General features: G+C 36.0%; 1 protein-coding gene across 6 annotated transcripts in view; it reads right to left on the bottom strand.

Annotated features, from left to right (window-relative positions):
- VPS13B (vacuolar protein sorting 13 homolog B) overlaps window positions 1-26062 on the bottom strand; it is a 473584-nt gene that overhangs the window by 143701 nt on the left and 303821 nt on the right. For all 6 annotated transcript variants that reach the window (XM_040548605.1, XM_040548603.1, XM_040548600.1 and 3 more), the window contains exons 32-33: window positions 16351-16477; window positions 15188-15331 (exon numbers count right to left, since the gene is read on the bottom strand). In XM_040548605.1, the coding sequence (XP_040404539.1) occupies window positions 15188-15331; window positions 16351-16477 (271 nt within the window). The remainder of the gene's footprint in view (window positions 1-15187; window positions 15332-16350; window positions 16478-26062) is intronic.

Raw genomic sequence — 26062 nt, 5'->3', positions numbered from 1 at the left:
CCAGGTCTAGAGGCAAAATATCATCTGGCAGGCTGATGAACGCTGCTGAGGCCAGTGCTTGGGTACCTCAGACAGAGTGCTCAAAAGTTAAACAGATACCAGAAGCAGGTATCATAAAAGCAAAAACATCAGCAGGTCATGCCTTGAATTTTTGAAAGAAAACAACGATCTGTCCACACCAGCTTCCCACCCTTTTTGCTCAGCACTGCCCCCAGATCAATGACAACTTGTGTCCATGGCGTATTGGTTTTGAATGCAAATTATGCCTGGGATATGATCTGTTATGAATAAAAAATCCAAGCAGACATTTCAGTCCCAGGTCATTCTTTGTATGACCACTTCACCCGTACACTAGAGTCTATCCTTCACCATCTCAATAGTTAAATATGGTTTCTCCTCAAGTTGAACAAGAAGTTTTCTTCTTGTTTTTTAAACAAGTTTGTGTGGGATCTACGATATTCTAATTGCTAACAAGACATAGCTACACTAACAGCAAATATGTTGAAGAATTTTGGAAGCTTTTTTCATTGCTAAGGCTTTAATGGCAGAAATAGTGGAACACAAGAGGTCTGTCTGAGAGGGCTCCAAAACAGACAATTTTTTGGACTCTACTTCTTCTGTGTGCAAATATTTCCATATTTGCAACAGTTGATTGTTGAGTGCTACATTCACCACTGCAATTAAAAACTTGTGAATATGAAAAGAAAGATGGATGGAAAAGATGACGAATCTGGCTATGGTTCTTTCAAGAAATAGCTTATGCTGGTTTTTATTACTATATCAACTACCTGTTTGATTTTCAGATACTGTGGGATAGGTATAGGCTTGTAGCCTACTGAAGCAGGCAAGCAGAAAATAAACAAACAAGACTATGCAACCTGGCAAACAGGGAGAGAGGGAACAGGGAGAATATGCTGGTAGAAGACAAAGACTGGGTGAAAAATTTAGATGACATCCTCTGCAAAAGACTTTAGATTCTTAATTTCCCTTATAGTTAATATGTAAGCATCTTGTGTTCAATAGTATAATTGTTTTCTCTCCTAGAGCCATAACCCTCATAAAAATATTGTGAAGACAAAGTAAGCATTTGAAGATACCTTTTATGTTCTTCAGGGAAGGTACGAAATTTTGTATTCATAATTACCTCCAATGTATATAGTTAATTAGGAACACTCTTTAAGGTAAGTAAGTTTAAGCAAAATCATTATTTGTGGAGAAATTAATATTTTTCCAGAAATCTAGCCTTACTTTGAAGCTTACAGAGGAGTAGTTTGTGTAAAAAATAGTTTGTAATGACCTCAATGATCATGTTTAATTCAGGAATATAAGATACACTGACTTGCCGTAAGATATGCTATCCATGCATGCCTATACAGAAGCAGACCAAGATGAGTGTTGGTTTGTATTTAATTTCTTTTTCAAAGAGAAGTCCTTGTATTTTCTACTTCTAAATGCTAGCACGACAATAAGATGCTCTCTTGCCAAAAATCTCCAGGTGGTAAGTGATGGACAGCAGGAAATGGATTTGCCAGACTAAGAAATAAACTCCTTGAGATCTCACCTGTTCTATTACTCAGCAGTAAAAGCAGTTACCATTTATATTAAGAGACATTAACCAGAATATTAAACTATCAAGAATATATAAGAAACTGTTAATAATTCCCTCATGATGAAATACAGTCCTTTTATTAATATTGCACCTATTACCTTAGGTGCATCACTGTACAAATATTACATTAACTACAAGTCACTCTTATATTTGTATTTCTTTTCCTAGCACTTCTGTTTCTGTTCTCCACGTGGAGGTATTATATCTTCTTCTTGTAAGAATTTGGCATATATTAATTCTAAAAAAGTGAATAATTATGTAAAGGCAGCAACGTTCTTTACTCCTCAGGTAATTTATCATACACCACATATGTGTCCATACTTTAAAACTGTCAAGGAGATCAAAGCAATATTCTTTGCAATAATACACTATACTCTATGAATAAGTCAGTACAATAGGTCTACTGTACATCAAAGATGAATTTATAAAAGAGTATAAAGCTAGGGCTTACAAATAAGTAAAAACACAACACTGGAGACCAGGCATGAAATTCTTTACAGAATATTAAAATACTTAAAAAAAAAAAAAATTTACACATAAATCATCACTACTTTATTATTTTTGTCTACAGTGCTCTTTACAACGTTGCACTATAAACCACCAAATACAGTCCGTTTGGAAATCACACCTTTAAAGTTTAAACTCAGAGTCGCTATTTGACGACTGCCTATATTTACGTAAACAAAGCATAAAACAGAGCACCACAATGCATTTTATTTTTGAGGCATGCTTAATCCTTCTATTTACCAAGAACTTCCAGTGAAATCAAGTTTCCTAACTAAGATTAATGATGCTTATAGTTGCTCAAAAATCTTCAGGATTTGATCTAGTCAAATATTTGGAAAAGAGTAAGTTTTTTTTCACAGCTTAAATGCCGTTTTTCCCCTGCATTTTTCCCTCATTCTTCGATACAGATGAAAAACATTTTTCCAATGATAATCAAAGCCAGTATATATTCAGCGTATTTTCTCTTTATTCTTCCAGCTTTAAATATAGTTAGCTATTTCAAATGTGGTTTCCAGACAAAAGGGAAAAGAGATAACACAGACTGTCACCTATTTTCTGATACTTGGGCATTAACAGCAATTATTCATCTTATAGAGTAATAGATTATCATATTTAAACAAGAAATAAGATGCACATTTTAAAGAGGTGAATAATTAATTATTGGAAAAGATTAAGAATGATGACAATGGATTCTCTATCAGTGATTTATTACTTTTAGAAAATAACTTTTTAGGACATTTTAGAACATTTAGAACATTTTAAAATCCCTCAAAGATGAGTTAATTGAAGGAGGTCTTATAGTCTGAGTTAATTCTAGTTATGGTGATTTCCATTGTCACCTCAGTCAAGGATTCTATACAACTGTGTATCAGGAAAAAAAAAAAAGGTAGAAAAGCTAGTACACCTGCCAGGCTGCTTCCATTGTTAATACAGCTTTCCAAAGGACATCCTCTTTATTTGTCCAAATCAGTTTTAATTCAGTTTCTTTCAGCTTTAATGCTGATTACATGTCTCTTTCACAGGGCTTACTTGCCTGAAATTGCACCCCTATCTATTTTCCAATTAATACTGTAAACTTGATTTTGGCAATCTACCAGTTCATTAGAGTTTGTTAAATTCATAAATCAGTAAAAGTTCCAGTGGTTATTTCTACCTTAATTAGTGATTAAAATGGAAGAAATCCAGTATCGATATTAATCCATCAAAGTACACCCAAGGCCTCCAACAAAACCCATGTATACTGATGAATAGGTTAATCCCTTAACGAAATCAAATGCATTATGATTGATAAAACAGTATTAAACTATATTTTCATGCTTGGGAAAAAATAACAGCAAGTGGATTGGCTTAAGTTATTTAATTTATTGATAATTTATTGATGAGGCACCTGCAATGATTTAATATAATTCTAACCTGCAATGTTAAACTGTTGAAAGGAGACAGTTAAGAACAGCCCTTGACACTTAAGAAGATCATAGTAGGCTGATCAGTACACTAAACAGGATTCTAAAAATCCTTATTATTTAAAACAATGCTGCTTATGTAGTAATAATAAAATATTCCAGAATTACAGCAACGTCAACTCTTCTGTTTCACTAGTAGAGCTAATCAATTACAACTACATTTTGATCATACCGTGTTCAAAACACAGTTTCAGAATTCTCTTTTTAATTGTAATGTTTTGATAAAAACTAACAAACATCAGTATAATGTCTCTAGCCCTACTAAACAATTTTTTTTCATGTCAGTAGAATCAGGGAGTCAAATTCACATTTAGTAGTAGTAGTTACGGTATGCTGAGTAACTGCAGTTTACCAGATTGAAGTACATCTGTAGGTTTTGAGATCCATATTCTGATCGTTCTGAATTATTTAAAGGAAAATTCAGGCATAATATAAAAGATATTATCATATATTATCATTAAGGTATATTTTATTGAGAGAAGCTGGCAGCAAAGAACCTACACTCTTCTAAATACTTTCTCAGATGACCGTGATAGAGTTAGTTTCCAGCATATTAACAGTATTAAATGTTCTTTGCAATCTTTCATCAATTATACTGTTATAACTATTCAGATGTCTTTGCAAAAAGCAAATATTAAACTTCTGAATACTGTCAAATCAAAATGTATTAAACTGTTGTCTAGCTTTGTTAGATAAACCAGTGATAAGAAGCAACTAGGAGAGATCTTCTGTTTTAAGCCTGAAGAGCAAAATTACAAATTCAGCTTTCAAGACTACCTTGAAAAACTTATTAGAACAGATTTTTAAGAATAACAAAAGCAAATAAAAGTAAAAACTTTGAAATATTTTAATACTGGCCTAATTTCAAGGTCAATATTCCCATTTTATAAACTGTAAAAACAGAGAGAGAGAAGAAATCCGAGAGATCCTCTCTAGCAGATGTGTAGTAACACCCATGTTTTTGCAGAGAAGAAAAAACAGTATGGTGGTCATCTATGTTAGGAAAGATTTGCTGGTTGTAATCAAAAATAATTTCAGGATGTGACTTCTGCTCTACTTCCAGAGAAAGAAAGCTTTTATAAATCAAGGCCTAATTTTTTCAGGTTTCTGAAGTTATTGGTATGAACATAAAGTTATTACACACAGGAAGACTTGTAATTTTCTGTTTGCATGTTTTTTAAGGGGAGAAACTGAATATATAGGTCTTTTTTGTGCCAGAAGACCTGGATTAGAAAGATTAATATAACAATATACATTACTAGAGTATAATTGTCCTAATTAGAATGGTAATGCAGTATTTTCTCATTTATTCACAGTATGGGTGCATTTTATCAAGAGTAAAATAATCCTCAAATAATCTACCAGTAGCTTCCGGTTGCCTTTTCAAACACTGAGAGTATATTATAAAAATACCTGTTAATAAGTAAAGGCATACTCTAAATAAATACTCTAAATTATAGATATATACCGATTCTCACAGAAGATTGTAAAGTACTTAAAACATGTACAAGGCACACGTTGTATGTTAGTTAGCATATATCACCATAGATTAACGCATAGTCACTTCATATCTAGAGAGAAATCCAGAATGAAACTATGCTGAAAATGTATCTGTTGTAATACTGCTGATTCCTACAGTAATAGGAATGATTTGCTACGAGTCAACACCAAAACAGGAAAAAGGCAATCGTTGCACTCATTCCCTTCCCTTCAGAAAATGAACAACAATGTTCACAGCCAGACACGTAATGACATTGCTGTAAGTTTTTTATTTTGATAAAAAATGAGCTGCTTACATGAGTTTTTTGTGTTGGACTGAATGCTAAGTGGATTACTGCTTTTCCATGTCTTGAACCTAATATTCTTAATTTTATTTAAAACTCAGATTTAGACCATTGTGCTGCCACAGCTGGCTGGGGGAGGAAATGCACAAAATGAAATTTCGCATTTGTCTAAAAACCTGAAAAATAACCGCTGCACTCTAAAGGTCAGATGTCTATGAACACATCAGAACAGGCAACTGTGTCCAGTTCTGGTCTCTATAGTATGAGAGGGACATGGAGTTACCGGAGCGAGTCCAGCAGAAGACTACTAAGATGATCAGGGGACTGGAGCATCTGTCATATGGGAAGAGGCTGAGAGAGCTGGGCCTGATTAGCCTTGAGAAGAGAAGACTGAGAGGGGATTTTATCAATGTGTATAGCATTCTGAAGGGAGGGTGTCCAGAAGATGGGGCCAGACTCTTTACAGTGGTGCCCAGCAACACAAGAGGCAATGGGCACAAAGGGAAACACAGGAAGTTCCAGCTGATCATGAGAAAACACTTTACTGTGAGGGCAACAGAGCACTGGAATAGGTTGTCCAGAGAGGTTGTGGAGTCTTTTTTTCTGGAGATATTCAAAACCTGCCTGGATGCCATCCTGGGCAATGTGTTCTAGGTGACATTGATTGACAGGGAGATTGGACCAAATGATCTCCAGAGGTCCCTTCCAACTCCAACTAATCTGGGATTCTGTAACTGTAAGCTCACTGTATTTCTGGTCTTCATTACTTGATGGTTTAATAACTTATCCATTAGTTTATCATAATCAAGTATAGATTATGATAATAGATTATAACTTATTGTGTGAAATTTTACACTTAATGTTCATACATGTGCATATAGTCATGGGCTAAAGGCAGGGATCCAAGAAAATGTTTACTATAACCGTGATATTTTAAAAAGATAAATTAGTAGCATTTCATTAGATTATTGCTGGATTTTGATTACTGGAAAATTTAGACAAAATTTTATTATATAGCTTAAGATTTTTCAAATCGACTTAGAAACAGAAATGTATTTGGTTTTGAATGCAACATCCACTGCCACATGAACCCACACACTCTTGGAGACCCCTGCGTTTCCCTATAAAACATTAACAATATTGACTAAGCAGCAGGAATGAATGTGCATTTACGTAAAATTTATGTAAGAAAATCAGTCCTATTTTCAGCATGTGAGACACGTGTAATATGTACCTAATGCAAAACATCAAGAGAAAAATGTTTTCCTTCCAGTAACTGGTGTCAAGCAGGTCATATCCCTTTATGGTACAAACATCTGTTGGGTGTGAATTAATTTCAGTTGCATAGGTTTTCTTAATGAGCGATGTGCCAAAATTATAATACAATGTGGATAGCCACCTGTTTTCAATCTGCTTAAATCCAGTTCCTTGAAAAGCTACATTCCATCTCTTTCCTAGGTATGTCCTCATTTACACGCACAAAAAAGGCAACTGAAACATTACTTATATAATAGTGACAATTCAGCTGAAACTCCAAAGTCATCAGGAATGTCACTGTTCTGACACTGAGTTACCAAATTTGTAAATGCTAAACTTGCTTGCCTAAAGGATACTCCCCTTTTTTTTTTTCCTTTAAAAAGGAAGAACAAACAAGCTCTTCAACTCCTTCTGCATCAGCCATTAAAAGATTGCTTTCTTTCCAATCATACAGGTTAAATATGCAAGAGAAAGCTCTCTGGACATGAGCCCCAGTTAGGTGCAATTGAGAGAAGGGGCTTTGAGAAACCTGCTGGTTCTCTGAAGTTCTTTCACAGCTGAGACCTGAGGGACCAAGGAGTAACATACCAGCAGTAGATTCCCTTTTCAAAAGTAATTCTATGCTCTTTGATTTCTACCAAGACAGAGGTCGTTATCAATTGGTAATTTGTTTGTTTTCCTAAGATAAAAACTTGATGCGTGATAATCGGAAAGAAAAAAAAGGGGGTTGGGGGGAGCTCTTTGCTACAGTTTATTACAGGTGATTAATTTTTTCAAGAGTTTCAAAGGTAACTGGGCAAATCCATGAGTAAAAAAAAAAACACAACTCTGAAGACTATCAATTACAAAGACATCACCACTACCTCTGCAAGTGCCTGAGCTGCAAATTACTCAGAGAATATTATAGGATGCATAATTAACGCAACTGTTCTTCTATTCTTTCCAAGGCATTAGCTAACATAGGGCTCAATGAGCCTCAGTTTAACCCACAACGGCCATTACTATATCAGTTCTATATGATGTACCTCATATTAATTATATTTACATAGTCATTTCAATCATATTCATCTGTTAATGGGCCTGAAATTTTTCTATTAGCTTGTTTCTAAATTCTGTGCAGGAAGTTCAAACAGTATTGATGAACATGATAAAGGAAGTACTTGTAAAATTTTAGGGTACTTACAAAAACAGGAAGACAGAGTTAGAAAACTGTAATGGTGCTTTCTAGAATTAACAAAATAAAACAACCAAAAAACCAGTGACTAATACAGTGCAAAAGGAATAAGTATGTTATCCCTTCCAAAGGATGATACAAGAAAGCAAGCAAGCAAGCAAGCAAACAAAAAACACTCTTTGAATAAGAACAAATCTGCAAATGAAACCAGTAAGGACCAAAGAAAATGTTCACACATGTTTTTTCACTGTAGCCTAAGCTCAGAAGTAAATCTACAGAAGGTATTACCATATTCGGAAGAATTTTTCTTCCTGTGTGAGAAACAACATAAGTCAAATATTGTCAGAAAACACAAAACTGTATTTATCCTTGCTTTCATCACTTAATTTCTAAACCAGAAGAAATATACGTAACGAAAGACTGGTGATCTGCAAATGAATATCAAAAGTGGGTCAAGACTACTGGAAGTCAAGACACTTGTGTATGGATTCCTGAAAGAGAGCAGACTGTAGGAGACCAAGAAGAAAGAAAGAAGAAAGAAGAAAAGAATGTTACATTAGAGCTTTATGACTTAAAGGATTTTTTTGTTTGTTTGTTTTTGTTTTTGTTTTCCTGTGGGATACTGGGCAGAATACATACATAGATCAAAGATCACCCCCATCTCTGGTTTGCTTAATGATGTGGTTCATCCCTGCCCCCTTAAAATATGTTTTTTATTTTGTTAAAAAGTATAAATATTTAATTTGCTTGAAAACACTGGTTTCAAAAAATAGACATGTGTTATTCTTTATATATGGTTGTTTTTAAAGGAGATTTAATATGATGATTGCTTGATATTAATGAATAACAAAACTAATTACTGTTGGTAAATCCACATGCCCCAGGCATTAATATGCTGACGTTCCTCTTTATCTAATAAAAAAGGATTTAGCTGCTTAATGATTTTTAGTCTTCAGAGAACGCAATTCACTAATTTTTCCCATTTGAACTAAGTGTGGCATAGTTTTTGAAACCCAGGGCAGACGAATGAAATTCATTAAACCCAAACCCACAAAACTAGAAATTTATTGGGGCTGAATGAATGAATATATGAAAAATCACTGAAATGACCTGAGCTGAAAATCTTGTCACATCCTGTGGCAGTGTTCTTTCTACACCAAAGGAGATTTTTTCCAACATTCAAACTTCAGTGTTTCATTTCACTTAACTATATAACTCCTTCCATATCTCTATAATTCTTTCTAAAGCTCCAGATGATTCTATTTCAGCCTTGATGTTTGCACTTCTCAAATATTTGTGGATTCACAGCTCCAAAACTTTCACTTTGTCATCTTACAGCCAAGGTATATGCATTTGACTCTTAAGTTCCATCCTCTGCCTCCCAATAAATCAGTGCCCCAGAATTCCCAAATACTTTTGTTGTCTTTCTTGCAATATTGGTTAGTTGCAAATGGCTGCTTGCTGGAAGAGCTGTCAACAGCCCACATAGCTGGCATCCTTGGGTGCTCACCTTGCTGGAGAAAGAATCAGTAAGGGAGGCCTAGAGGTGAAAGAAGCAGCACAAGAGACAATCCTTATATATCCATAGCTTTTACTTGGACGTTTACCTCCATTTGGAGAAACTACTGGCTCTGGGAAAATGCAAAGCATTGCTAAGAATCAAAAAAGATAAATAAAGCTAAGTTTAATGAGCTTCTGTCTGACATGCTTAGCCCTGCCTCAGAATCCACAAAGCAGGTATCTAACAGATCACCCAATTGCCTTCTGTGATTAAACAGACGGATATGTGGACAAGGGTAGACCAGGACATTTCATGTACCTCAACTCTGACAAGGCCTTTAACACTTTTAACACAATGTATCTTGCATCCAAGTTAGGACATTATGGTCTGGATGGGTGAACAACCAGACTGATAAAAAAAACTTGTTGAATGAGCTCAGAGGGTATTCATTCATGGAAGATGGTGATATGTCCATCATATTTATCTGAGAAGTCATGGCAGTCCAGTGAAGTTCCCACTGACTGGAAGAGGAAAAACATAACCTCCAATTTTACAAAAGGAAAATAGGAAGACTCAGGGAACTACAGACCTTGACTGTATATATCAACTCCAGAGGTCCTGCCCAGCCTAATTTATTCCATGATTCTATCCTACCTTAAGATTAAAAGCAACTCAACCATAACTATCCATATATGCATAACTGTGTTTAAACAGATAGTATCAGGATACAAATAAAATTAGACATATCTAATAATACAACGCTATCTCTTCTTCTGACTTTTGCTTTAAAGAAGACCTCATACTCTAAAAATGGCTTCCTGAAAACATGCTAAACACAGCATCTTTAAATGGGGTTGAACAGCTTCCCTGAAGGAAAAATGCACAATCTAGATTATTATTTTAATTAGTAATAATGGGTGTGCCTAAAGGAAAGCCAAGCAGACAGTCATTGCCTTAAGTCAGTGTCATACAAAATCTCATTCCTAATGTGAGTTCCAATCTAACTTCGGTTTGTCTCCCCAGCCTGGTGCTCAAAAGTCCATTCAGACCTCAAAGTTCTCTAAACCTTGTCACTAGATACTGTGTATTCTATACGCTGGATTGTTTTTTCTTAAAAACAAAAATAAATTAAAGCAAAATCCTTACTAGCAATGCAGAATTTTCAGTCTGCTGGACACCTTAGGGTACAAGAATTTTTGCAACATTCATTGGCCATGGTCAGATCGGTATAAATTCAAAAGTATTTCTAGGAGGTCTTTCACTATTTTCCCTGCAGTGTTTTTAAAGTGGTATCAGTGAATTAAAACAGTGAAGAATTTACCATTCTTGTTCTATTCACAGTTTTAGGCATCTCTTGAATCCTACAGTTCCTGTTACAGTTCACTTTTCAGTACTGAAGTTCAGTTTTTGACAGATACTCAACAAAATTTTTGACAGGTATGTATCTCAGTCTTTTCATTATTTTAGCAGATAGAAGTACATTCAGTAAAACTCTGACTTCTTTTATAGTCAGCTATCTCAAGAAATTCAAGGCACTGCTTTTTCCCCTTTCCTTTTCAGAAATTCTGGTGGGCAATGTTCACATACTTTTGCATGTGCGGTTGCTCATTTATTCATGAGTCCCCAAAGAGATGCACTGAATGGGCATAGGTTCTTAATACCCTTGAAAACAACTGAACAAATGCTTAATGCAAATAGTTCAGTAATGTAAATTCATGTACAAATACCAAACCTGCATTATTAAAAAAAAACATAATAACGTATTCTCTAGAATTAAAATATTCTATACATTTCAACTACAAAATAATCACTGCCATGTTACCTTGTGGCAGGTTTGGAAGACAGCTTTCATACAATCCTATTTGGAACTGCAAGCTTTCTTGCTTTCTCCATTTCATTTTTTACTTTCCTATGGAAAATTAAAAAAATGAGAGGGTGGTCAAATACTGGAACAGGATCCCCAGGCAGTGGTCATGGCACTGAGCCTGCCAGAGTTCAAGAAGCATTTGGACAATACTCTCAGACACATGGTCAGAATTTTTGGGTGGTCCTTTGGGGACCCAGGAGTTAGACTTGATGATCCTTGTGGGTCTCTTCCAACTTGGGATATTCTATGATTCTATTATTCTAAATACAATTTCTTTTGCTGATTTCTACTATTCTATTAATCTTGTTTATGCATTTAATAAAAATACCGGTGAAAATCCTCACATGCTACAAACCAGAAGCTCTAAATCTGGAAAGCTAATAGGCACTTTTGGGAAAAAACAAATAAAAAACCCAAACACACCTTAAAGCTATTTCTATTAATCACCTTGCTGAATAAGGATGCGTTAAATGCAAATGCAAGAACAACACTGAAGCAGGAGAAGCAGAGCCCAGGTTCTGTGTATCACTCTGACCTGCATAACAATCTAGGTAATTTGTAGTACTGTAGGAAAACCTTTAGAGGTTGGATAACTTCAGCTCAATTTTTCTCTTAAAAAAATGAGACAGGACACAAGAGGTGTTTGAGGAACTGGCCAGTGCCACTGCTGAGATTCTCTTTATCTCTTTTGAAAGTTTGTGCTGTTTGGGAGAGTCTTTGACAGCTGGAAACAGTAATTCTCATGTCTAGCTTCAAAAAAGAGCAAGGAGAAGGATCCAGGAAACTACCAGATAGTCAGCTACATCGTACTCTCTGGGAAGGTGACAGAAAGACAAACAAACAAACAAACCTTTTACAGAAACCAGTTCCAGGTACTAGAAGGGAAAGCAAGTGTTTAGGAACAAACAACACAAATATACCAGATGCAAATCATGCCTGACCACAACCTGATTGCCTTCTATCACGAGATGATTGGTTCTGTGGATAGAGTACTGACTGTCATCTGCTTTGACCTTAGCAAGTTTGGACAGTCTTCCACAGCATGCTCTTACCCAAACTGGTAAGTGTTAACTGAATGGGTGGACTACAAGGTGAGTAAAAACCAAACAGGACCACTAAAATCAGAGAGTAATGGTCAGTGTTCCAAAGTCTAGCTGAAGTCTGGTTACAGATTGACTTGTCCTCAAGGTTTTATGATGTTTGATGTTTTTATTATTGACCCTAGCAGTGATACAGACAGAACATATCCAGGGAAAGTCCACAGATGACAGCAAATTGAGGGGAGTGGTTGATACACTGAAAGGTGGGCTGTTAATCAGAGGGACATTGACAAAATGGAGGAACGGTTTGACAGAAACCTCATAAAGTTCAAAGGTAAATGTAAGGTCCTGTACCTGAGATGGAACAACCCCAAACAACAAATACAGTTTTGAGGCCAACTGTTACAGAGCAGCAGAGAAAAGAACTCAAGGGTCCTACTAGACAACAAACTGAACATGGGACAGTGGCATGACCCTGTAGTGATGAAGGATAACCACTTATTGGGCAGCAGAGCCAGAAGATCAGAGGTGAGATTACTTCTCTTCTGTTAGATACTTTTGAGTTCACATCTAGAGTACTGTCTCTAGCTTTGAGCTCAATAGCAGAAGAAACAGATTGACAAACTTGAGCAGGCGGAGAATCATCAAGAAGGTTAGCAGGTGGTTAGCATGTATCAAAGGATATATAAGGACAAGGTGAGAGGGCTGGGTGTGTTTAGACAGAAGAAGAGAAGGCTGAGTATGGTGAAGAGAAATCAAATTGCTGTTTCCAGTTACCTAAAGTAGGGTTATGAAGAAGATGAAGTCACACTTGTTCTTTAGTCTGAAATGAAACACTGAAAGGCAGTGATTAATAGCTGCATCAAGCAAAGTGGATATAAACACAGAACTTCGCCAGAATGAGGGTAGTTGAGCACAGGGAATTTACCAGACACGTAATTCAACCTCAATTTCTGGAGATATAGAAAGATTTAACTGGACAATGCATTGAAAAGCCTGACTTTAGTCTTGTTTTGAGAAAAAGAATGGCATCCAGAGATGTCTCCCAGCCAAAGCTAAGTTTTGATTCTTGCAATGAAATAATTAGCAGGTGTGAAGTATACATAGTTACGTGTGGGCTCCACACTTGGTTCACTGAGATGAAAACAGCAGCATACAGTGTATTATGTTTCTCTCTGCTGACTAAAGAAACATTATGAAGATAATAATATATATGCATATATTAGAGGATGGGGTAGCTTCATATAGGCACATGTGACCGCAGAACAGTGAAGAAAGAAATGGACAGAAGAGTAAACAAGTAAAATACTGGATTTAAGATTTTCACTACAGTGAATCAAGGTACAGTTTTAAAACTTATTAATGAGAAGGGAACCACCACCTTGAGCCAGAAATATTCTCATTACTCACTACAGGAGACCTCGATAATGCCAGGGAGATAATAATGAAGGACAAATATGTATCTTAGGATGTAGTCAACAAAAAGCTTAATGAAATAATTTAGTAAATTACATTTAAGCTTGCATGGTCCACATCAGTAGTGCAGCAGTTCTGCACAGTGTCAACTCAAAATTAAAGTTCTTGGCAGCCATTGAAATCTTTTGATTCTATCCATTCCGCTGCCAGTGGGAAAACAGTGCTTCATGAAGTATTGAAGATATTCCCGTACATACTTATAATATTCATATCCAAAAGAGACCCTGCGTCTGCAAAGTATCCAAGGAAGAGAAAGATACATTGCATTTCCTTACTACATCACTCATGTTTCAACATGGTAATGGAATACCCTTTATTTACCGTATACTTGGGAAGGAATAAAGGAGGGAGCATGATGTGATACCTACATTAGCAGGATATAAACAACTTCTGGGGTTTTGACAGGGTGAGGAGAGAGGAACATAAGCAATTTGGCTTCTCTAAATCATTTCCCATTTCCACCCAGACTCACATGCATGCTGAATCTGTGTGGGCAGGAAAAAGGAATAGTTTCTCCAGCTATTCCCTTAGGTAGACTTTTGGAAAGGACAAGTTGATTGTGTCTTGCCTCTTTAACTCTCTCCTTAACTCTTCTTCTTATTTGTGAAGATTTCTCAGTGGGTCCCAACAGCCATTCCAGTGGAGTTGGTGCCTTGTCACATATTGACGTCTACTGTCTTTAAAAGATGCTGTCAACCTGACTACACTTTGGTATGAAGATAAGCAATAGATAGTTTTTCTTAGGGCAAAGTTCTCACTTTCTTTTCTCTTGGTTTTTTTTTTTTTTTTTTTTTTTTTTTGGACCGACCCAGAAGTTTAATTATTTAAACTCACAATTCTGTCACTGTTAATAACTAGTCTTCTACACAAGCTGAAGTATTGACTTCCAGAAATAAACAAGAATGTCAAATTCAAGAGATGGCTGCTGAACACTACAGGATTCCATTAAAAAAATATAATAATTTTAATTAATTTTTTAAATTAATTATTCAGAAGATGATCCCTCATGTTCCATCATCTCTCTCACTGAATAAGTACAAGAAGATTCAGAGATGGATTGAATCCTATGATCTTGAGTGAAGATACTTAATGTGAGTAGTGGGTACCAGGCACAGAGAATATTTTACAATTTATTGGTTTTAATGAAGAACATAACTAGTGCATACAAATACGAATTCATGAGAAGATGCCAAAGCTTCAATAAAAATTAAACAACTCTAAAAAACTACTTTAAAATTTATTTTTTCATCATTTATATCAGATAATTCTCCTTCTACATAAGGTGTTGCAAAATAACCTCGGTCTAATTTACTGAATAATATTCTTATTAAAATAAGACCCTTCCTACTGTTAGAATATTAGAATGAGTTATAAGACTGATCAAACAAACAATAATAAAACATGCATTTCACTTACCTCTCTAATTTTGTCGCTGTAGATGATGTAAACACCTGCTCAGAGCTATGGTATTATAAAAAGAAATCAGCTGCAAACCAGGAAAAAACCTACCTCAGTGGCGGTACTGGAAGATTCCAGTCCAATCACATTGGCTTGTACCAACTGCTGAAGAAGTTGTACTTGAGCCACACTGAGGAAGAAATCCAGATTTGTTGTCATATTCACCTCCAAAGAATGACCACACACCAAAATTTCCTATGGAGAAAAGGGAAAATATTAGATAGCAGGTACTGGGCAAATAATTCTCAGCTTCTATGTAACTATGTATTGAAAATAAGGATTAGTAAAGCTCAGAGGTTTCTTCACTGAATAAATTCTAAGCATCCTAGCCACCTCCTAAGCTATTTCTTTTTTTTTTTAAACGTTATTTTACATCTGCACTTCATCTGTGATGACCTTTTACGCAAAACATGAAGTTTTCAATTTTTACTTTCTATATGCATTATTTGTTACTTTCCAACTGTGCACATCTATTGCATTGTTGTAGTACACACCTAATACCCTTTATGTTCCTGCATCAGTTTTGCTCTACCCAGGAGGTAGCTATTATGAAAAATATGCTTTGTGAGCTGACGGAAACTTACTGGCATCTTCCTTATATAAAATGTTTTAAATTCTTGAGATATAAACTATACCAAAAAGAGAGTCAATACCTTTTGTGTGTAACACGCTTCACAGACTAAGCATGAACAAGCTGACCCACAGACTGGTAAAAGTGATTGTTAAACCTGGAATAACTTTGAAGTACCCACAGTAATGACTGGGGAGTGGATGCTTTGTGGAAATTTGTGAGCTTGAAAACTTGGCTAAAAGAACACAGCTCAACTAGCTTCTTATAGATAGCATATACATTGCATTTTCAGATTTCTTTATGAGAAGCTTGTGAATACAACATTTTGTAATGTTGTACTATAGCACCTATTTTCAACATCTTTCCATCACAATTTTTTTAAGGATTCAAATTTTCTGAACTGCAAACAAGCTTATCTACCTCTGGACAGGCTGCCTTTAATATTAAATGCCATACACAAATTCTTTCTCCAGCAGAGAGAAGACACTTCAGTTAACAATTAAGATTTTTTTTTTCTTTGCAGTTGGTGATGTCTGTATTTGAAAATTTACCACACCTGTGATTTAAAACAGTGAAACAGTAAAATATTAAGATTGTCCACATATTAAGAGTTCTGCTATTTCTGTTCACATTTTATACTAACCTCTGGGTGTAAATTTTCTGGAGCATCAATTTTTGTAAAAATAATTGCAGGAGCTGCAGTTATTCGAACAGTGAAATCTGTTAAAATTGGAGTTAAAATGGCTCTCCTTTCCTGATGCCGCTTTATGCTAAAAGGAAAAAAAAAAAAAAAAAGGATTAAATCACATTATAAATTGTTGAGAGGCAAAAACTTCTAATGTTTTCCTTTACATCCATTATGTAGCATAAAACTGCTTCAACAGTAGTTTGGCTTTCTGGTAGTTACTTCAATAAGCATTAAATATCATAAATCACACCTATTCCAATCTTGAAGGCAGGCTTCTTCCTTCATTTCATGGAAAAGATACGTCTAAATATTTGACTCTTCAATCTATCTCCAGTTAGACAACTGGCGCATTTGGCATTGCTTTTCTTTTGTTTAACCAAACTATACAAAATCATTTGAACAAAGATAAAAATGTTATTAGAAGTATTTTTCAAACATGCCTGTGGATGCCCTTCATTTTACAAATAACTGTCCTGAATCCTCCATAATACTTGAATTCATGCATTAAAACCCTAAGGTGAAAAAATTATAGTTGCTGCACACAACAACATAACTGACAGAAAATCAGAGATATGAAAAATGAAACTACCAAACATCATAAAAGTCTAGGATTTGCACATTTCATTTATAACAAATAAAGTCCAAAATATTTAAAATGCCTTAAAAATTGAGGGGTGACAGTCCTTCTGAACTGCTTCTTTCACTGCTTGTTCCTAGTTGGTACCTTTTCATCTAGATATTAACATTTGCTTGCCAAGAATATTTGTGCCATTAAACTTGATAATGACGTTTGTTTTCCAGCTGGGTATTTATTTTTTTCCTTTAACCAAATACAAAGCCTAGAGGTACAAGCTCATTATGGATGGACCGCTAATAGCTTATGACAACACATTCCAAATAGCCAGAATCTTCTGTGTCGGGTCAAATAAACTATTGCCACAAAATGCCATCTGAGAGCCTCTGATCGGGAAAAAAATAATGTAATGAGATTAAGATGGTGCTCAGCCCTTAAAAGAGGATACAGCTCGAATTCCTGGGACAGCCCTTCCATCACGATTGATTTTGGTAATTCTCTCTACCTATCATAACTTACAGAAATGCTAAATGTCTGCATTTCCCCAAGGAGAAATCTAGAAATTATTGAAAAGGTTATTGGTCTTAGGTAAATTTTCCAATGCCCATAGAATAAGAAATTATCAACTGTGAAACAATGCAAGTTAAACTACACACTAAATTATGCAAACTTATATTGCAATATAAAAGACCAAACCACACTGCCACGTAAAAAAAAACACAGAGAATGTATCTATACAGAACTCTTCAGATACATCTACTTGTCAGATTGGTATACCTGTGTTAGACTTAATCTCATTCTATCTAGTAATGGAAATGTGGTGGTTCAGACATCATCATAAATTGCCCAAGTGAACCAGACACGTGAACTATGTAATTATACAATCAGTTCTTACCATCAACTAGAATTACCTATATTAATGTCATTAAATGATATGGTTACATATCTGTCTATGTAGGAATCTCTTGACACATGTGGAACAGGTGATTAAAGTTCTTGATTAAGAACAGGTATTGATATAGATATTCTAGAATAAAGATAATAGTTCTGAAAAGGATTCTGTTGAAAAGCACATGATCGCAAATGTTGCTGGTTTGTTGGCCAACAGTTAGGCAGAAATGAAATGAAATAGATATCATAACATGACTAGAAGTCAGGCTTAGATATATTTCTAGCAAGACACGAAACCACAGATCGCAGTTTACTGCTTAGACTATTTTGATGCTTCAAATTTCACTGACAGTCTGAGAGTCCTCAGAACTTGTAGGAGGCATGGCAAACAATAAGGGAATGTAAACTGTCATATGGAGGTAGGCCTTAAGTCTTTTAAATTTATTTAGGACAACAATATACAGAAGTTAGCTAGCAGATGCTACTGATCATAGACCTATTATTTACTGAGCACAAGTGTAACAAACGTTTGTTTCAAATGACCGTCACAATCACTGCCAAGTTGGCTACACACTAGTTATAGCAATATGCTTAAAAGCAAGTTGATTTGTGACTGTGAGAAATTTACCATCTTACAGTAAAAACTTTAATATTTTGGTAAGCTGTTGCTCTGCTGGTCTACAATGATGGTTTCTGAAGCAAGATTAGTCTAATTAAATCCCCAAATTAAATGCAGACCAGTTTTTGGTTAGTGTACATCTTCAACTGAGAAAAGTGTCTTAGATTTTTCCAGGTCTACAAATGCTTCTCTCCCTGCCATCACCTTCATTTTAAATTTAAACCAGATGGCCTTCTTCCCAATTCCTACTTCCCCTTCACAATAGGATGAGAAAGAAATGCCTTCGTTTCTGAGGAAAATGGAACAGCTAAGTAGTAGAACAATTCTATGAGAGAGCACACATCTATATGTTAAAAAACTTCAATGGGAAGGGACATAACACTGCTAGTATGTATGATTTTGACAAATGAAACAGAGCTATAGAAACAAGCTATTTGTTAAACCCCAAATCTACAACTGGCTCTTTTCACCACTGTTCAAATTATTTCTCAGCTTATAAATATTCCAATTTCTTAATTTTCAAATGTTATTCTAGTAGGTACCCGGTACACTGCAACTTAGAGGACTTTTTTGGTAATATAGATTGGTTGCTGATTTATTTTTTATTTATTTATTTTTTTAAATCATCCTTATGTGGTATTCCTGTCCTGCTCTACTTACTAGTTTCCACATTTCTAGTTGGTGAATTTGAAGCTCAGCCAAATCAAGTATTAGCAAAATAATTGTAAGTACAAACAGAAGGCAAACAGAGCACAGTAAATAATGAGGGGAGAGGATATGAGAAAGTGCACAAAAGGAACAAAGAAACAAATTCCACTTTGAATTATTAAGTCTTCCACACTGCACCTAAGTGCACCGTTAACTTAACACAGGTGTACGCCACATGAGCTTATGAAAAAACTTGATTGTGAAGAGCGTAATGATGGCTCTGTGTCTGCAGCACATTCATTCCATGGTTCATTTGTGCATCTGTTATATATTTGTCTCGGAAAAAAAAATAAAAAAGAAAAGCTAGTACTTTTAGAGATGTTAAAGCAGTTGATCATCTACACTTAAAAGTACTGCACATAGTACTTGAAAGTCCATATGTTAGCACAGAGCAACAAGGAAGCAAAACAGTTATGATAAGGTCTGGAGGTGCCTTTTACTCAGTGCTGAATTAGGACTATATCTGAATGATTATATGAACTCTGGTTATTGACTACAGATCCACATTGTAAAATCACAGGACAAAAATGGTCTCTGTCCTCAAAGGTTTACAATTTAAATCTAAGAAAAAACAGACCTGAAGACTGGGAAATAAAAGTAACAACTAACAGCATTGTAGGTAATGACATCAGTACAGTGGCAATGTTATAGCTGTTTTACGAGTTTTTCTATTACACTGTAATACAAATGATTTTTTTTGAGGAAAGATGACATTGCAATAATTTTGTGAATGTTCACAGGAGATGCCTTTAAACCTGTAGGATAACCTAGGAGTGAGCAAGAAAGTACTTTTTTGGAAATTAAATGCAGCAGCTCTGTTAACTGGAATGGTGAGGTTTGATGAGCACTGAGTGTACTTGAGTCAAAGCAAATGAAAGAAGACATACAAGGAGAAATGGATAGTTTAGAAGTACCTTGAAAGTAAAGACATATCTAATGATTAATGTAACAAAAAATGTTGTGGAGACAAGATAAAGAAATATGAAGAACAGAATTTTATATTCAAAGCAACATTTGATTACATCAAATCATAGAATCATAGAATGGCTTGGGTTGGAAGGGACCTCAAAGATCATTTAGTTCCAACCCCTCTGCCATAGGCATGGATGCCACCCACTAGATCAGGGTGCTCAGGGCCTCATCTAACCTGGTCTTGAACACCTCCAGGGATGGAGCATCCACAACCCCTCTAGGCAACCTGTGCCAGTGCCTCAACGCTCTCTGAGTGAAAAATTTCCTCCTAACCTCTAATCTAAATTTCCCCTCTTTCAGTTTAAAACCATTCCCCCTCATCAGCATTTGATTACATCCACTCAGAAGTGCTTTGAATTTACATGAGGAGAAGGACTGCCAAAAAGATGATGTTGCACTAACAGAAGAGGTGTGATGATGTGAGACTGGAAAAGCTATGAAAGTGTACAATAAGGAATATAACTTGGCAATTTTATATGGAAACAAAATCCAAACAAACAACAAATACTGGCCAGTAAGAGATAAAACATGACCTAGATGTGAAACTTGGAAATGTCTGCCTTATTCCTAATTATCATTTTTTTCTTAATGATACCTTACTTAATCCAGAGTTTGAGTCCTTATATAATTAAAAAATACATAGCTCAGGAAGTAACTCATATATATTGAATTCATGAATGACAACTAAGAGCTCCCTTATGCCATGTAAGTTTACTATCTACGGAGAGAAGAATCCTCACATAAAATTCCATAATGTGAAAAACAAAATTCAAATATTAGCATGGAATATCCCACATAATCAGTCTTTTCTAGAAGTGTAAGGCATGCAACCTGAAGATGTTTTATTAGTTAGCATGCTACCTTTGGACTTAAAAAGACTTTTACCTTGCAGGCTTCCCTTAAGAGTCGTATAAATCATTTAATTCCTGATCTACAAATGCATTGGAATACCTAACTACTGATGAAATCTGTGGAAACCTGCATCATCCTGTCTCTGATCTCCATCTTCCAAAGGGTAGAACAGTTCACATCCTTTTAGCTCTCTGAGGTGTTACAAAGAATCATCACAAGACAGTGAAATAGTGTAACTCTACTTCGCGGACTATCTAATGACCAGAACTAGATAATGAACAAACGTACACCATCTGGCTGTACAGAATGACTATTGTTATGTAATTATGCCTCAGTAAAACTAATTTTCATCTTATTAAGTATGATGTGCAACATTTCACTGCTGTGGATTAATAAAGGAAATAACCTACCCCTTGTTATTGAGTACAGCTTTGTACAGTGCAAATAAAAATATGACTTCAGGTACAATAAATACAACAAACCGAAGTACAAAACTGAATGCAAACATACTGTATTTTATTCCAAGATTCACAAGGAATGCCCGTACTTCCCCACACAGGGATCTACTGATCATTTCTTGTTGGTCTTCCCTACTAGAATCTGGCAAGCTGCACTTCAACTTTCCAAAAAAACATGAAAATGAAAACTATTCAAGGAAAAATCTGCAGGAAACATTTCTGAGGATCCTTGCAAAGCAAGAGTGGTATTTTGTTCAGTTTCATACAACAGATCATTGGCTCCCTGACATACTCAATGAGAGTTGCAAAGAGCTGTTCCAGATGGTCGTATGCCAAGGACAGAACTGTAATGCAGTATATTGCCACACTCAATTCATTACCACACAGAGAAGTAATGCTTTTAAGCTCAATTATTATTATTATTTTTTTAAACAGAGTTTATTCAGGCGGCAGGAAGCAGAAGTTGCTGCTGGGAGCTGTAGAAGGATTGCACAGGGATGGGGGCGAGGCCTCAAGAGAGGATATATTTCTTTATTTCCTTCAGGGCTGTTGTTTTTTCCATTGAGAGGAGAGAGAGGGAGGAGGAGATCCGCAAGCTGAAAAAGCAGTTTTCAATCAAGAAAACTTCTTTTGGCTAAGTACTCCCAGTTCCCCACATGCTGTTTGGTAAAGGGAATAAATGTGGACAGGTTTCATTTGTACATAACCTTATTAGAACTGTCTGACTGTTTCCAGTACTCTTTTTATATATTACACCATTAGGGAGCTTTTTATAACATCTACAGTGAAGGATAAACATTTCATAATGGGAAGAGTTATGACCCCCAATCCCCAGTACAGCATGGTATTTGGACAGGTTTTTCTGAGAGCGGGCACCCACCCTGCCAGAGAGTTCTAGTTCCCCCATTCTTCCTGCAGTGACCTCCAGAGGCATGGGAGGCAGCACATAGACGCTTCAGGATAACACTTTGAAGAATTTTAGACTAATCTCCTTGAAACATTTAACACCTAGTCTCAAAGTAAGATTACTTTCTTTCCAAATCACGCTGTAAGAGATTAAAAAAAAAAAATTCAAAAGCATGAGATATTCAGTACTACAAATATTGAACTCCAGAAGAAGTGGTAGGAACATTTGAATGATTTACTTTCTATATAAATGTTGCTAAAGCATTCAAATTATAAATTATGTCAAAAGCTTTCAAATATTTATTTATATCACATACAAAAAAAAATTATATTTCGAATGATTTGGTTTTCATTCAAGTTTTTAAAACAAGACCAGATTTCAACTCAGAAGACTAAATTACAATATAATAAATTCTAGAATTTTTATAGCTCTTTAATTAAACAAAAACAAAACCAAAAACAAACAGTAATACATTTGGAAGTGGGAATGCAAAATAAAAGGTGGCATCTCTGCTGAAGTTTTCTGTATGTGAAATACTCGGATATAGATTAGATTCTATACTGTACATTATACTGTACATGTCTATACATTAAAAATGAGTCAAGTAAGAGAGAAATGGATCTCAAAAAAGAATTTTAAAATCCAGTTAACCAAATAAACCATAGCACTGTGTCTAAATGATAAGTAAAACCAAGGAGAAGTACATGTAAACCAAATAATGAAACTAACCCTAAAATAATTAAGTAAATATCATTATGTTCCAGGTTAAACATGTCAATGAAACTTAAAGAGTTAAAAAAGAAAACAGTATCACAAGTAGGTCAAAGTATAAAGCTTCCATGATAGTTGCAGTAAATCTTAAGATGAAAATCACCCTGAAAACACTAAGCACCATGTAAAACACCATACAGCCACCCTTTTGGTACATGCTGGAAATATCTCAATGGATGGCAAAGTTCAATATGGGTTCTTATAGTTCTCAGCACACCACTTCCACAGATCATAAAATCGACCCAGATGCAGCAAAGCTGACTGCCAATTAAAAAGCAAAAATGTGAATATCCTGAAAAAGAATTGTAGTAAATGTGTAAAAATGTAAGCCAAAAGGACAAGAAAACACTCATTCCAGCTTTCTCTTTAAACATATTCAAGCTGGAATTAAAATACAGCATTGCATACCACAAAGGAGAAGCTAATGTATTTAATTAAAACTGATCTAGAATAAAAAATGAAGTAGAAGACTCATGTAAAAACAATTTCAAAAGAAACTTACTTATATGTCAAATACATTGTAATAAAATTTTATTTTGGAAGTCTGCTGAGAAAAAGAATAATATCCAAGCACTTATACCAAAAAAAGAGAATTCTGATTATTTTCAACTGTTTCTCTTATTCTTATCTCTATAGCTTTCTAGTTATCCCACCAATTTTCCTATCAAAATCTATAACCATAAAGCTCAGACTGAAGTTTGCTAGCAACATGACTTCAGCCACCAACGGGAAGGAAAAGGAAAGGCAATTCCCCAGTGGCTGGTTTTGTAACGTTAGCTTTACTCACAGATTGGCCATAAGTCCTTTGGAGATTAATGTCATCTTTAAAGAAATGCCGGTGGCCCCACAACATTTTGTGAGAAAGAACTTGATGGGCAACTTGCCCAAAATCAAGGTCTAAATAGAAGGGGTCACGTATATATTTTCAAGACCAAGAATTTAAAAGCAAAGTTGTCTATGAAATTGTGTTAGTAATAAATAAATAAATAAATCATTATACGGCAGGAGAGAACCAGGTGATCTTATAATTGAAGAACCAATACTATCACTGTGTTTAACTGATACAAATAAATAAATAAATAAAAAATACAAATATACAAAAAAAAGAAAAAAAAGAAAAACAAAACAAAACAAAAAATGTGTTTTCATCTGCATTCCAGTCCCTCCTTGTGATTTTATCATTGCTTTGGTTAGATCTGCTGTTACTGACCTCTGTTTTTCAGTGACAAACTAGAGTTTATTCTTGGTCATACTGTTTTCCTGCACGTATCCCTCCAGAATGGCCTTATATGCTCTTTTGATCTTTCATCAATTCATCATGTACAAATCTTAGGCTTCATGCCATCCTCATGTAGCTTCTTTTACTACAGCTTGCCCTACTTTCAGGAAAATCTCACAGATTCCTGTCATCTTCCCTACTCTTGAAAATTAAATGAACAATAGTTCAATTTTTGTCTTCCCTCATGATTCGTCCTGTTTTTCTATTTCAATTTCAGGAACACATCCCTTAATTCAGACAGGAATCTGTATCTTGGGAGACATAAAATTGTGCATATATTTCATAAAGATTGGACCCACGGCCAAAGAGCCAAGCACACACAGCACCACAGAATGGGGGGCCAATAATGCAGAAGAATGGAAGCTTGACATGGCAAGGACCAGCAGGAGGAAGAGATTTCACCTGAAGCCTGACGTGCTCTTGCTGAACCTCTTCACCACTCTCTAGACTGAAGAAGAAAGATCCATCACATCAGGGGAGACTCTGGAGTTGAGTAAGGCAGCCTGATCTGCTCCTCATATATCAACCAGGGCAACTAAGAATAGGCAATGGCTGAGAGTGAGACTGTAGGGAAGCAACTGGGCCAACAGACCCTGCGCCATACGGGAACACCTAGAAGAGGCATTGATTGTTGTGGGTGACTCCACGCTGCAGGGGACAGAGGAACCTGTCAACCTGATCTCCTGTCTAGAGAGGTTTGTTGTCTGCCAGGGGCTCGAATATGAGATATCATGGAAAGACTGCCAAGGCCTGTCCACGTGTTGGACTATTACCCTCTGCTGCTCTTCCATGTGGACATTAATGATACCAAGGGCAAATTGTAAACCATCAGACAAAATTTCAGAGCTCTAGGGATGGTGGTCAAGGGTCTGGGAGCCCAGGTCATTTTGTCCTCAATCCTGCCAGTGAGGCTGGAGGATGGGAGGAGTAGCAGACAGATTTTCCAAGTTAACAACTGGCTGCACTGCTAGTGTTGGCAACACGTTTTCAGTTTCTATGATCACAGGACCCTGTCTGAAGACTGACAACTGACAGGGAGAGGCGATATCCACCTTATTAAGTGAGGCACATGTGTCTTTGCCAACAGGTTGGTCAGCCTGGTAAAGGAGGGCTTCAAACTCTGAAAGAAGGGGATGGGGAACATCACAGAGACAGAGTAGTCAGCAAAACACGGCTTAAGTTGGGATGCCTCCAGGGGGTGCATGCAGCCAAGGAAGTGTGTACAGCACATGGCTGTGGAGGATCCTCTTACAATCCTGCTGGGAAACCTGCATGCTCGATTACCTCTCTGAAATGCCTGTACACCAGTGCATGAAGCATTGGGAATATACAGAAGAATTAGAGATCTGCATGTGGTCACAGGGCCATGATCTCACTGCAATTACAGAGATATGGTGAGATAGCTCACATGACTGGGATGCTATCAGAGATGGCTATGTGCTTTTTAAGGAAGACAAGCCAGGAAGGCAAGGTGGTGGAGTTGCTCTTTATGTGAGAGAGCAATTGGAATGTATCAAGCTCTGCCTCGGTGTGGATAAAGGGTGAGTCAAGAGCTTATGGGTAAGGATTAAAGGGCAGGCTAACATGGGTGACTGTTGTGGGTGTTTACTACAGGCCACCTGATCAGGAAGTCAAT

The sequence above is a fragment of the Cygnus olor genome, chromosome 2 (genome assembly GCF_009769625.2).
Source record: "Cygnus olor isolate bCygOlo1 chromosome 2, bCygOlo1.pri.v2, whole genome shotgun sequence".
NCBI classification, from domain to species: Eukaryota; Metazoa; Chordata; class Aves; order Anseriformes; family Anatidae; genus Cygnus; species Cygnus olor.
Note: the sequence above shows the minus strand (reverse complement) of the source record. Positions and strands in the feature narration are given on the sequence as shown.